The sequence below is a fragment of the Melitaea cinxia genome, chromosome 18, assembly GCF_905220565.1.
Source record: "Melitaea cinxia chromosome 18, ilMelCinx1.1, whole genome shotgun sequence".
NCBI lineage: Eukaryota > Metazoa > Arthropoda > Insecta > Lepidoptera > Nymphalidae > Melitaea > Melitaea cinxia.
The window spans coordinates 982935-997456 of NC_059411.1; the positions used below are offsets into that span (position 1 = coordinate 982935).

General features: G+C 34.7%; 1 protein-coding gene across 1 annotated transcript in view; it reads right to left on the minus strand.

Moving 5' to 3' along the window:
• LOC123662364 (atlastin-like) overlaps window positions 1-14522 on the minus strand; it is a 55979-nt gene that overhangs the window by 26318 nt on the left and 15139 nt on the right. Inside the window, exon 2 of the mRNA XM_045597211.1 lies at window positions 2220-2270. Coding sequence (XP_045453167.1) covers window positions 2220-2270 — 51 coding nt within the window. The remainder of the gene's footprint in view (window positions 1-2219; window positions 2271-14522) is intronic.

Genomic DNA, 14522 nt, shown 5'->3' on the forward strand with positions numbered 1-14522 from the left:
TTCAAGTATCTACGTTGTATTACTTCTCGATGTAAATTCGAGTCGGTTATTTTTTGTTTGTTTGCGAGCGAACAGAATAATATTATTAACTCTATTATCTTGCAAGGTACGCGTTTTAAACCACTTTGCGCTCAAAGGTTAATTCGCTCCATTACGGATGGGCGAGTAATTCCTAACTAGAATACTCTTGTAATCAAATAAAAAAGTTTAAAATGTTCTGAGAGGTAATTGGTATTTTAAACCTCTGTCAAAAATAATTTAAAATTTTTTTCTATAACAACAGCTTACTCGATTAAGATCCGAGTGTCAGTAAATTGGGATCCGAGTGCCTCGTGCGAGTTTTATTCACAGAAACATGAGAGAAACGCGTTTATACGTGAAGATTATTTTGCATGGGAATTTAAACACTGCAGCCTTGACGATAAAGAATAGTATACGATACAATCGCCGCGTTGGCGCAACGGTTACAGCCATGGATTGTACCTGTTGCGCTTGGCGGTTGCGGGTTCGATCCCCGCACATGACAAACATTTGTATTGGCCATACAGGTGTTTGCCGTGGCTTAGGAGAGCACGTTAAGCCGTCGGTCCCGGTTGTTATCATGTACACCTGATAGCGATCGTTACTCATAGTAGGGAATATATCCGCCAACCAGCATTGGAGCAGCGTGGTGGATTAAGCTCTGATCGGCTAGGCTTTAGATTAAGAACCGTAATTTTGAAGTTAGATACATTAGGGTTATTTTTTTTTTGTAACGAAATAATGTCGATAAACGGTCAAATTTTGAGCTTAGATAATTCGGTTCTTATCGTCGTATCGGTTCTTAACCTAAAGCCTTACCCTCTGATCCTTCTTCTACATGGGGAAAGAGCCCTCTACCCAGCAGTGGGATATTACAAGCTGAAGCGTATTATTATATAGCTTTTTAAATATAGACAAATTGAAATACATATAAAACCGTTTTGATATATTGCTTATATCACTGACCGATATCGCGAACCGGATCAGACGATACTGTGTTCTGTAATGTCTTAAATAACATTCATCGTTTGACGTCATTTATATTCGCTTGTAGGTACTTGAATGTAGACGTAAAACTACATCTTATATTTGAATAATATTGACACATTAGCTGTGCCCGCGACTTCATACGCGTGGAATTTAACGAAAAATTATTGTTTAGTTCGCAGAGTTATAAATTAAATAATTTTCTAAAATAAAAGCCTACGTTACTCCGTATTACATCAGCTATCTGCCAGTGAAAATCCCGTCAAAATCGGTCCAGTCGTTTCAGAGATTAGCCGGAACAAACAGACAGACAGACAAAAATTGTAAAAAATGTTATTTTGGTATGTGACGTGTATACATCCATATGAACTTAGTAAAAAGCGGCTATTTTAATATTACAAACAGACACTCCAATTTTATTTATTTGTATACATATAGATGTCTATACATCTATATTTATAGGCTACATTTGTGTAGCTATGTTAGTATAGCTTATCGTACATGGGGAAAGAGGTATATGCCCAGCAGTGGGATGTTACAAGCTGAATCGTATGTGTCAGTATTCACAGAATAAATATATTCTGTCTGTCGACTTTTCTTCGTATATACCCTCAGACTGGGTTTAAAATAACAGTTTTAAAACTAATTCCAGTTAAATTAGTTCGCTTCATAGAAAACTGTTTAGGGGTCCGCTTCACCGATTGTGGATTGCGGTTATCGTGAATATAAGTTACGATTAAACTTTAGCATCAGGAGATAGAATAGACCATTAGGACTTGTTTCACCTCAACTAATTGAACTACAAGAAATCTAAAAGAGACTCATTTTTGCGAATACATATATCTCATAAATAGAGTGGAATTCCATGGTAAAAAAGAATAATAAACAAAAAAAAATCTGTTGGATACCCTTATCCGTCAAATAGCGCTATCGACAACTGGTGAAACAGGCCCTAAGTGTTTTTATCAATAAGAAAGTGCGCATTAAAATTTTAAGTGAAAGTTCAGAGTAAGCATGAAAAAAAAAACTATTGAATATATTTTCAGTCTAGTTTCAAGTGTTAGTGTAGAATTCTAAAGCTGAATAGAAACATCAAATAGTCAACTTAATAAGCTTTTAGTCACAATTTTAACACTAAAAGCACAATAATATTATTTCAAGAATATTCTAAATGAAAAGCTCGAAGCACCACATCGATACATATAACTTACTACGTCTTTTGTTTGTGATTTGCAAACTAAGCTTGCCGACAACTTCGTTTCCTGTAATAACAATATTTTCTTTCAAAATCAATAAAAATTGGATGGTACACAAATTCAATACAAAAACATAAAACTGCCGGATATGGACACAACCCAGTCGGCCGGATACGGACAGTCCCAGTTAGAGAAAGGTGAGTAAGAAGAGTGGGTGGAAATATTAGAAGAAATAAGGAAATGCATGAAAGAACTCCAAAAAAGAGTTACGAATTGACCATAAAATTATAGAATGTGTTATCTTAAAGTATTAAATATTATCTATATGTACTTTATTGCCATATATTCGCACAACAATTAATTGTTCACTTCCTAACCGCAGTTTCTGTTTCGTGATATCCAAAAGTTGTCTGGACGAGATCGCTCTTTCAGCGAAAAAAAGAGTATTTTCCATTATTATAAAATAGAACAACAACTGATAATAACTTTTCTTGCGGAAATTTTTCTATAAATAACGATGTCATTATATATTTTTTCTGCAACAATAAAAAAAATATTATTGACATTTGACGCCGCGACAAAAACTTAAGCGGTATACAGATCCTATACACACTTTTTGCAATTCTGACGGAGCGAAAAAAAAATTGTCTTAATCTTTGGGAATATACGGCACTTTTTACTTATCTCCGTTTTTATCAAAATTCAGACTTCCTCTGCATTTAATCAAGAAATTCGATCACACATAAAAAATTAAGCTGCAAGAAAGAAGCTTAAAGCTCAGATCTAACATGGAAACTTTTCTTAGTTCCCTTTAAGTGTCAAAAGGAGGTCATACACCAAAATAAAACTTTTTGTTATTATCAAAATATCGGAAGTATCAAAATAAAAATGGCTGCTAGGTATAATAGCGAGTGTTGATAATGATCTTGAAAGTTTAAAAACTTGTATTTCAAACAAGTTTACAATGTCAAAAAATAATAATAAATAAATAAATTATATCTTTCACATACACACACGATCGTCTCTTCCCAATATTACTTAAATGCTTGAGAGTTATATGCAAAAGGCGACTGAATTAGCTATTTGTTTTATGATCACTTAGAATCGGCTCGGGAATAGAACCCACAAAATCCGGGGAGAAAGCGAGGTCAATACAATCTGCGCAGACGGGCTAGTAAGATAATAATGTTCATTTAACTAATAATAGGACCACCAGTGCGACTTCAAATTGCTCGACTACTATTGCACTAATCGTCTTTAAATCAACGTTTATTCGACGTTCGATAGTAAGGTCACGTGGTATCGTTACAACTAAGCTAAGAGTCAGACATTCATTTAACCTTCTTCGACGGACAGGTAAAGCTTTAAAAAATATAGGATTACAAACATTAAATTCATATGTGCAATATTAAATTAAGCATTTATTTACTTTCAATTGATTTTTTTTTTTAACTAAGTGCATAATATTCTTTAAGTAACAACTGAGTTAGGGCACAGCAGGAAATTTCCTGCTCAAAATATGGAGCAGCCCGACTGGGGTAGTACCTCGACCTTACAGAAGATCACAACCAAATAATATTGTTTTCAAGCAGTGTTGTGTTCCTGGTAAGTAAGGTGACCAGAGATTCTGGGGGGAATGGGGGGTAGGGTCGGCATCCCGCTTGTGATGCTTCTGGTAGGTGTTGCAGACGGCCGTAAGCTACGGTAATCGCTTACCATCAGGTGAGCCGTACGCTTGTTTGCCGACTGATTTGTATAAAAAAAGTGATAGTATTTTTGGAGTTTCAATGTTTCTCTATGTACACTGGACTAACGGAGAAAAAGTAATGACTTTATAAAACGCAACTAAGTGATTATAATATAGTATTAGGTAACAGTTTACATAATCGCATATTATATACATGCGTTTATATATACGAGTATATATATAAATAATATATATTATAATATATGTACTGTGTGGCTACGGTACTAAAGAATATGGCCACCCCTTCTCTTCCCGTGGGTGTCGTAAGAGGCGACTGAGGGATAACACGGTTCCGCTACCACCTTGGAACTTAAAAAGCCGACCGGTGGCGGGATAACCATCCAACTGCTGGCTTTGAAACACACAGGCCGAAGACGGACAGCAGCGTCTTCGGTGCGACAAAGCCAGCCCTGCGGTCACCAACCCGCCTGCCCAGCGTGGTGACTATGGGTAAAACACATGAGTTCACGTTATTTTTGGCGCGAACTTGTGGAGGCCTATGTCCAGCAGTGGACTGTATAGGCTGTAATGTAATATATTATCCCAATTAATTATAACTTTATATTACAAAATTATAACAATAGTACTCTATCCGATCCCTATTAATATGCATACGTTAAAATGATATAAATCTTCGTATTTCTTTTTTGTCAGACCTAGCTTTTTCTACATAAATTAAACGACGTTATAATACACTAAATTAACGTTTTAATTGATCAAGGGGCTGAGCTAAATGACAGCGACGAATCAATATTTTTAACAGACTTCAAAAAGGATATTCAATTCGTCTGTATGTTTTTTTTTGTACGTTTGTTACCACATCACATGTTTTCTTTCTAAACTTTTTACTGGGTGTAGCGATTTTGATGATTCTTTTTTTAAACCGAAAGCTGGTGCTTGTGGTGTGGACCGATTTAAATTGTAACTAAATCTGACAAGTACTTTTTGAGTTATCCCTAATAACTCGTATTTTTTTGATTATTTTTTCGACTACGTTGTATTACTTGTCGATGTAAGTTACATATACATCAGCAAAGTCCACTCAAATATTTATTACAAAATGCCATTTCAAAATTTATATCTATTGATATAAATACTAAAATCGTATAAATAATTGATACGTATATCATTTCTCGATGATATTTTAATTTTAATTAATTTTAATTGTAATCTTAATATCTGATATTGTTAGAATTCTGTCACTTTTTTTGTTCTCATTTTTTTTTGTTTTCAATCATATTTTATTGGCATTTTAATTTGGTATAAGAAAATATATATCTAAGTTTAGACCCTTAGAGTTGAAATTAGTATGCTTTTTTATTAATGTACTAATTGCTATTATTTGTGCTATTATTATGTGAAGACTTAACTGGTAAATGTATGTCATTTAAATTTAATTTTTTAATGTATATCAAACTGTATGTCTTCCTAATAAACATAAATAAAATAAAAATAAAAAAATATCGTATATGAAAAGTCATTGTAAATCAATCAAGATTCACAGAACATACAAGGCATTTTAATATTTATTCTAATAGAAATAAGACTTACAACTGACTGAATATGTTTACAAAACAGAACTCAAATAGTTACGTCGTCCTCGAGCGAAATATCAAAGATTTTAAGCGGAGTTCGATGGCAAGGTTGAAATTATTAGTATTGTCTTAACCGACTTTATAACAGGAGATTTTATGTTATGTATTTTTATTACACATTCGTTACTATGACCATTTTTGAACATAGAACTTATAAGTGTTCTCATATAGCTTGACTTATAAGGCACATACTTAAAAAAAAAAAAAAAAAATTGTACATTTCGCTCTAAAACTTTTTTTTAAATACCATTTTTTTATTTTTTTTTTATTACGAGACAATAGCGACAGAGGGTAATAGTAATGGGTTCAACAAACTACGATTAATACCATCGTAAAATGTTGAAATAGTTGTATGATATAAATAACGTGTTAATGACCACAGCGTTTTCCAGTTTATGTTTAAATTTAGCGAAGTAATTATAGTCTAAGATCCGAACTAGACATGATCTTCACTCGTCTGCTTAATGGATAAAAATAATTTTATTATCTACTTTAGTATATTAAAAACTAATCGCGACAGGGTTGGTTGGAAAATTCCTGGCCAGACTATATTACATTCGGCAACCGCCATTCAAAGCATGCTTTTAGTAGACAACCCTATGTCATCGTATTCGCAATAAAACATCGCTCATTTTGATGTACGAATTATTTATTAAACATGTGGGTGAAAGTAACTAGAACAATATATATTAGTACTATATATATTGATATATTGATATACCTGTTTACACCTGCCACTGCCGCTGCCTGTATTAAATATAGCCTGGCAAGAAATTTTTTGTCAATCTACTTTATTTTTCTAATATATTATAATTTTCATCCACATAGTAATCTTCCCCTTCCTGTTTTTACAAGCTATTTCCCGCGACTTAATTCATCTGGAAATGATACACAAGGTTTACACCATTCCAGACTATAAACTATCTACCCGTCTTTCGTCAAGATCCTTTCTGCTTATCCGACGTCAACAGAGCATACAAGAACAACAATTACCCAATAATCATGATTCGTTACAAATTGATGAACCCGCATTGGAGCAGCGTGGTGGATTAAGCTCTGATCCTTCACCTACATGGGGAAAGAGGCATATGCCCAGTAGTGGAATATTACAGGCTGTAGCGTTACAAATTGATGCGCTAAATACTACTAATACGGCATTCATAGATTCGCTTCAGCCTGTAATATCCCACTGCTGGGCATAGACCTCTTTCCCAATGTAGGAAAAGCATCAGAGTTTAATCCACAGCATTCATAGATACGACTTTTAAAATATTGAAAATCAAATAATTTTGAAAATAATCTAAAGAATCTATACTAATATTATAAAGCTTAAGTTAGTTTATTTGCTTGACCGCGCTAATCTCAGGATCAGGAACTATTGGTCTGATTTGAAAAATTCTTTCAGTATTATATAGCCCATTTATCGAGGAAGGCTATAGACTATATAATAGTTTAGTACCTATCTATAATATAAAAATGAGTCGCTGAATGTGTTGCTAAGCGCAAAACTCGAGAACGATTGGACCGATTTCGCTAATTCTTTTTTTTAAATATTCCTTGAAGTACGAGGATGGTTCTTACGGAGAGAAAAATTAAAAAAAAAAAAAAAAATTTAAATTTCCTGAAAAAGTCTAAAAACGACACTTTTCTATACTCCCATACAAAAGATTTGTGATAATACTTAAAAGTCACTGTTAGGCGATACGAAGATCGCCGGGTCAGCTAGTTTTTTCATAAATTAACGTGGGTGAAACCGCAGGTTTCGTATCATAATTAAATTATTATGTGTGTATACGCATCATCATCATCATCATCATCATCATTCCCGCCTATTGCAGTCCACTGCTGGACATAGGCCTCCACAACTTCGCGCCAAAAATGCGTGAACTTATGTGTTGTGTGTGTAGTATACTAAATATAATATGTGTCGTTCTAATTTCGAGAGCGTTTAAAACCTGCCTTTTTACCAATTACAATAAAAGTCTGTTTAATCTTCTAAATAATACAAGTTGTATTATACAACATCTTAGCGCCGCGTTCGTAATTTGTAACATCCTGTCCTAAGACGCTGTAACCGACAAAAATGAAACGCTTCCTGCGTTGACGTTTCATTTGAGATACGAGCTTGACAAATGACACACGGTACAAATTCCTTTACTAACACTAGCGAACCTGACTGTCCTGTCCGAAAGAATATTAAAACTGTTGTAGCAACCAACACATGAGTTCACTCCATTTTAGGCACAAACTTGTGGAGGCCTATGTCCAGCATAGGACTGTAATAGGCTAAAGTGAGTGAGTGAGTGTAGCAACCAAACTGCAGCGTCTGCTATAGAGTTTAGATATTATGCATTGGCCAAAAAAGGCTTGTGTTTGTGTTGTGTTTGCCGTGGTCTGGGTGTTTGTGCAGTCCTTGTGGGTCTCCCCACTGTGCCTCTGAGAGCACGTTAAGCCGTCGGTTCCGGTTGTTATGACGTACACCTGATAGCGATCGTTACTCATGGTAGGGAATATATCCACCAACCCGGATTGGAGCAGCGTGGTGGATTAGGCTCTGATCCTTCTCCTACATGGGGAAAGAGACCTATGCCCAGTAGTGGGATATTACAGGCTGAAGCGTAACAAAAGGCAAAGAATTTATCAAAGTCAAACCATTTTTGAGGAATTCAGTAGAATTTAGGGTACACGTGTAGAAAAAAAACGAGTGTATACTTTAGACCACACGACTCTGATAAAACTTACGAAACGTAACTCTCTCACTTTCTATCTTCAATAACTTGTATCTCCGTCTTAACTTCCGTTTGCCTCACCCGATCACACTTTTCGTAACGCTCTCGTCACGCATTCACCAGCTCACTCCCCAAGTCAAGCGTGCGTAAAGAAGTTTTACGTAAAAAATTGGAAAACTTCTGTAAATATATACGATTATTTCATCTTCACGCGTTCGATATATAGTTCTAACGAACAGGACAAAGTCTGATCAGCTAGTACGATAATGTAAATAATAAAATGGTAGGAAAGTCAAAACTGTACATTGAATATTTTTTTTAAAGAATACTTGGGGCGTGATCTACAATCGATACCGAAGCCAAAAATATAGTTTTTAGAATTTTGGTCTGTTTGTCTGTATGTATGTCCTGGATAAACTCAAAAAGTACTGCATGGATTTACTTCAAATTTGGCACGAATATTATTATGAAGTCGGGTCAACATATAGGATACATATTATCACGCTATCACCTACGGAGAACGAGCAGTGAATCTTTATTTCTTCAACGCATTCTGTAACAACGTGTAATCTACCGACAAATATTTGAATGTTGTTATATCTACGATTTTATTTTTGTGTTACCCACACATTAGGAATTCTAAACATTTTTTTTGAATATCATATCAAAAATTGACTCCGACGATTTGTTATTATGTTAATAACCATGCTATAAGCTAGCTTCACACTATAAATACATTCTATGGTATATTTAGTATCAGCATTGCACCCGTGCGAAGCCGGGGCGGGTCGCTAGTTTAAAATAATGTGACATTCGGTAAAACAATATCTCTTGGTCAGTATATCCATAGCCTCGTGAGGTGAAGGCAACCGGTCAAACACCGCTGTCAATGAACCTTTACGAACATCTCACACGAGTATGCTAAATGTACGATAAGGTCAATGACGATCGAGTTTTGATTCTAAATCGCTCGAAGAAAACCTGATTTGAAAACAACGTACAAGATAAAAGTTGATTTGTTTATGACTATAGTTTTACGACCATGGTCACGGGAGGACTCTATGTGACGGGAGGTATCCAAAACGTCGGGCATGTAAAAAATCAAATCATCATCATCATCATCATCATCATCATCATCATCATCATCATCATCATTCCAGCCTATTGCAGTCCAATGCTGGACACAGGCCTCCACAAGTTCGCGCCAAAAATGCGTGAACTCATGTGTGAAATCACTATATATAATTATAGTGATAATAAATAAAAATTACTGTACTGTGTGGCTACGGTACTAAAGAATATAGCCACCCCCTCTCTTCCCGTGGGTGTCGTAAGAGGCGACTAAGGGATAACACATTTCCGCTACCACCTTGGAACTTAAAAAGCCGACCGATGGCGGGATAACCATCCAACTGCTGGCTTTGAAATACACAGGCCGAAGACGGGCAGCAGCGTCTTTGGTGCGACAAAGCCAGTACTGCGGTCACCAACCCGCCTGCCCAGCGTGGTGACTATGGGCAAAACACATGAGTTCACGTTATTTTTGGCGTAAACTTGTGGAGGCCTATGTCCAGCAGTGGACTGTATAGGCTGTAATGATTGATTGATTGAAATAAAAATTCGATTCATTATAATAGATAAAATATTAATAACATACCTATATACCAGATCTAATGGCGTGTGTAAAAGTAAATAGCATAATTAGAAGAAAATCATATATATTAATACGCTAAAGTTAAGATATTTGCCTCCCTTTTCAGAAAAAAACCTCACAATTAATCCACATAAATTATATATCATTGTATAGATAATTGTTTGCTCTACCGGCATCCACAATTAAAAATTTTATTATTGCTTTTGTTTTTGTAAATTAATTAATTATTAACGGCTTTAATTTCGAAACACCGTCAACATGATTCACGGTCGGTATTTTTTTTTTTACTTATTTAGTGCGAATTATTCGCACACGTATTGTAAGTAACAATTAATTAGTGTCAGATGTACATGACGTCAGACCGCGACTAGGACCAATGATTCAAAACATCTCCGAGCTATAAATAAATATAACAAACATACGTAAACGACATACATTAGAAATAGTTTTACTAAAAATATTAATTTGAATAATTGCATGGGTTTCATGTGGGATATTTAACTTAAATTATTATTATTATTAAATTATGTACTTATAGTTTTTAAAAGAGTATATTTAATTCCTTTATAGTGGTCAAGAAGCGTATGGCCCGACTGATGGTAAGCGGTTACCGTAGCTTATTGACACTTACGCACGTTATTCAAGAAGCATCGCGCTTTGTACATCCTACCCTCGCACAACAACTCATTCCAGAAGCTATGACCTTGTTAAGTTACTTGCTGGAAATTCTCAACAGAATTTACATTTTAAATTATCGGTAGAGTTAAACTAACAAAAGACACTTTGAAATATATAGATTTAAATTGTTTTTTATACAAGTAAATTGATTTGTCAAGTGACACAATTTGTGACAGACAGACGGTTGAGACAATTGTTAAAAGTAAGTATCCCACTGCAAACAATCGATTTGATTTATGCAAATAATTAATCCCCAAACCGCAGTGGCGCAGCGTGGTGGATTAAGATACAATCCTTCGAGAAAAGAGCATATGCCCAGCAGTGGGAGGTAACAGACGGAATCGTATCGCGCCGATTTAAAATGAACCAAAGAACTCAAATTTCAAAGACGCATTTACGAAAACAAAATTATATTAAATAGACTTGATCAAAATATATTTGTGTACGTTTGAAGTATGTACAACAACGCATCGCAAATCGTTTTGCATCACGTCCACGTTCACTTTCCGAGCACCTGCTATTAGTTTTCCATACACATCAGGGTTGCCAGATCTTTATGAAATATAGACTAGACACGGATAAGTACGGCCTTGATTCCTATGAAATAAAATCTTGGTTTACGTGTGTTATTCCATTACGTTTGACTGGATGTACCGATCTGATTTTTTTTTTTTTTTAATTCCAAAGCTGGTCCTTTTCGTATTCATTTTAAATTTGAGTGTGATCTGACGAGATTTTAAATTATACCTAATAATACGTATTAATTTGATGGATGATATTTGTTGGTATTTTAGTAGCATTACATGTCTGGCAGAAATGCCTATCTAAATATAAGACCTTTGTGCTGTACTTAGAGTTTATAATTGTTTAAGATTTTATTAAGTACTAGCTTTTTACCCGGGGCTTAGCTCGCATTGGATTTTTTTTTAAAATGTATCCCATGTTACTTCTAATACCTCCAAGAATATGTGTACAAAGTTTCACGATGATCAGTTAAGTAGTTTTCACGTGAAAGCGTAACAAATAAACTCACATTCACATTTATAATATTAATAGGGATATTTTTGATGTACCTATAATAGTAGATTTTTATTTAAAAAAAATTGGTATAAGACCGAGTACAGTAGGTCAACATCATTCTGACAAAACAGGTGACCTGCATTGTCAGTAAGTTTTTGAATGTGAAAGGACCCCATATTACGTGACGTGTTCCATAAATGGTTTCTTAGTAATCTATGAGAACCCATTACAACCGTAACCGATATGGTGACCCTAATGATACAGAACCGAGTGCCGCTCGCTGGCAAACCTTCAAGCGGGTTATTGACATAGAGATGGTTTTTGGGAATAGGCCAGTAATGCTTGTAATGAATAATTCTAGAATTGCAGGCGTGTCTACGGTATTCTATGAATAGTTTTCAGCTGAAGCGAATGGCTATCGAATTGATATGAAGCATACCGAAGAAGAGAAGGCATTAGACACAGGGCTGGCTTTGTCGCACCGAAGACGCTGCTGCCCGTTTTCGGCCGAAAACGCCTCACACTCGACTTGTTTTATTAACTCCTATGTCAGTCACACTTAAGGAACTTAGCAATATTATGGACATTTTAAAAGCTACCCTACCCTTTATACCTACGGCTTTAAGCTTACCTATTTTGGTAAAAAATACTATTGTATCCTTTCGAGGTTTGACATGTGACTGGCGCTTCATAAAGCTTTTAAGATAATTATCGATCTATAAAAGTTGCTTTAGACATAAATAATACACTCAGATACGAATAGTGTATGACGAATGACATTTTTTCATCCATCCATAACTATATGTATAGAAATCTCATGTCACGATGTTTGTCCGGGCTAATCTCCGAAACTACTCCACCCATTTTAATAAAACTTTACACAGATATGTAGCTGTCTAACTTAAAATATAAACTATATTTATTTTCGACATATAAAATATTATATTCACGACAAAAAAAAAATAGGCACGAAGTTTTATAATTTGTTAAGAAATTTGAAAGAAAATAAAAGATTTCAAGTGTTAAGATGATTTTTGTTTAGTAGACGTACAATACAGGAATAACTGTTGATTAGTAATCAGAACGAATAATCTATACAAATAAATAAAATTGGAGTGTCTGTTTGTAATATTAAAATAACCGCTTTTTACTAAATGCATATGGATGTATACACGGTACATATACAACAATGACAATTTTTGTCTGTCTGTCTGTTTATTCCGGCTAATCTCCGAAACGGCTGGACCGATTTTGACAGAACTTTCACTGCCAGATAGCTGATATAGTAAGGAGTAACTTAGGCTACTTTTATTTTGGTAATTTATTAATTTTATAACTCTGCGAGCTGAACAATAACTTTTTTGTTAAATTCCACGCGGACGAAGTCGCGGGCACAGCCAGTTTTAAATATAAATACTTTGTAAGATAGATCTATGCCTCACGAGCAACTCTGAACGAGCCAAAACCAGTTGGAAAACCGCCAAAACTTTATCGAATTTTCAATCTTCGCGCCCAATTGAAACAGCCTACGTTATCAAGCTTATCCTACGTTTGCTTAACGATAATAAATACTTTAAAATTCTAATTAAGGGACATAAAGTGGCCGTAACGATGTGGCTCAAAATTATTACATGTAAAAATGAAGAGACAGCCCTAGGGGTCAGTTCGAAAGGCGGAAAAAATGTAATAAGCTATGGATATGCATGCCACAACTTACATAAGCAGAGAAAAGTGATGTACGTAAAAATGTGTGTGACTACGGTTATGTATGAGTGTGTGAGATGCAATATACCTAATTAATTAAAAATGAAGAATAAGTGTAAAATAATTTAAATATATATATTAATAATTATAATAAATATTAAGACATATTATAGAAATATTTTTATATAGTTTTCGATTGTTCTTTTTGTAAAAAAGTGTTGTTAATATAAAGTGTCACATCCGGTAGTCAGAGGTGGGGCAGAGTGGGGTTGTTTAATATTCAGTTTAAAGGACGAAAATACCAATGCGGAGACACTTACCTGCGAGACTTGAAGAGAGGACGTCACTCTGCCCCCTGTCGGTTCTACCTGACTCTGAGTACCCACTTTTTACTTCAGATAAGTATTTTGTTATTATGTTGTTAAAAATTTATATTTAATTGAAAATAAATAAAAGATTAAATATTAAAACATATAAATGATAAAAATTATTTTGTCGTAATATGTGAAATAAGTTAATGAATAATAATTATTGTAAATTTAAATAACATGATTAATGTAATAAATATATCTTGTTTGTAATTAATTGTGCTTTAATTATTTTTATATATATCTATACACCACTTCTAACATCAGAAGTGGGATCGCCCACTTGCTTTACTTAATTTTCTAACCTACCCACTTTTTATTTTAGTGTGAACCATGGACGCGGAGGTTATGAAAAATTTATTGGAGACTATCAAGATGGCAATTGCGTCGAATCATCGTCAGGATGATGTGATGCTGCCTGTATTTCATCCTGAAAAGATGCATAATGGAGCTGAGAGTTGGTGTAAGAACATTGAAGATCTTGGTGCAGAATTCAACTGGAGCAGTTTACAAATGGTGGCCAAGGCTGGTAAGGCCCTTAGGGGATCTGCTTTTACTTGGTTTGAGACATGGGAACCTGAATCTCGTGATTGGGAGACATTTAGACAAAATTTAATAGATTTATTTCCGATTAAGAAAAACTTGACAGAAAATTTAACAAAAGCCGTTCTGTATAATTCAGAATCTGCAGAAACTTACGCCGAATATGCCAGGGAAAAAATTTTGCTTCTCAAGAAAACTAGAGTACCTTTTACTGAGGAACAGCTCATTGAGCTTGTGTGTGGGGGGGTTCGCGATGTCAATATTCGTATGGCCTCTTTTA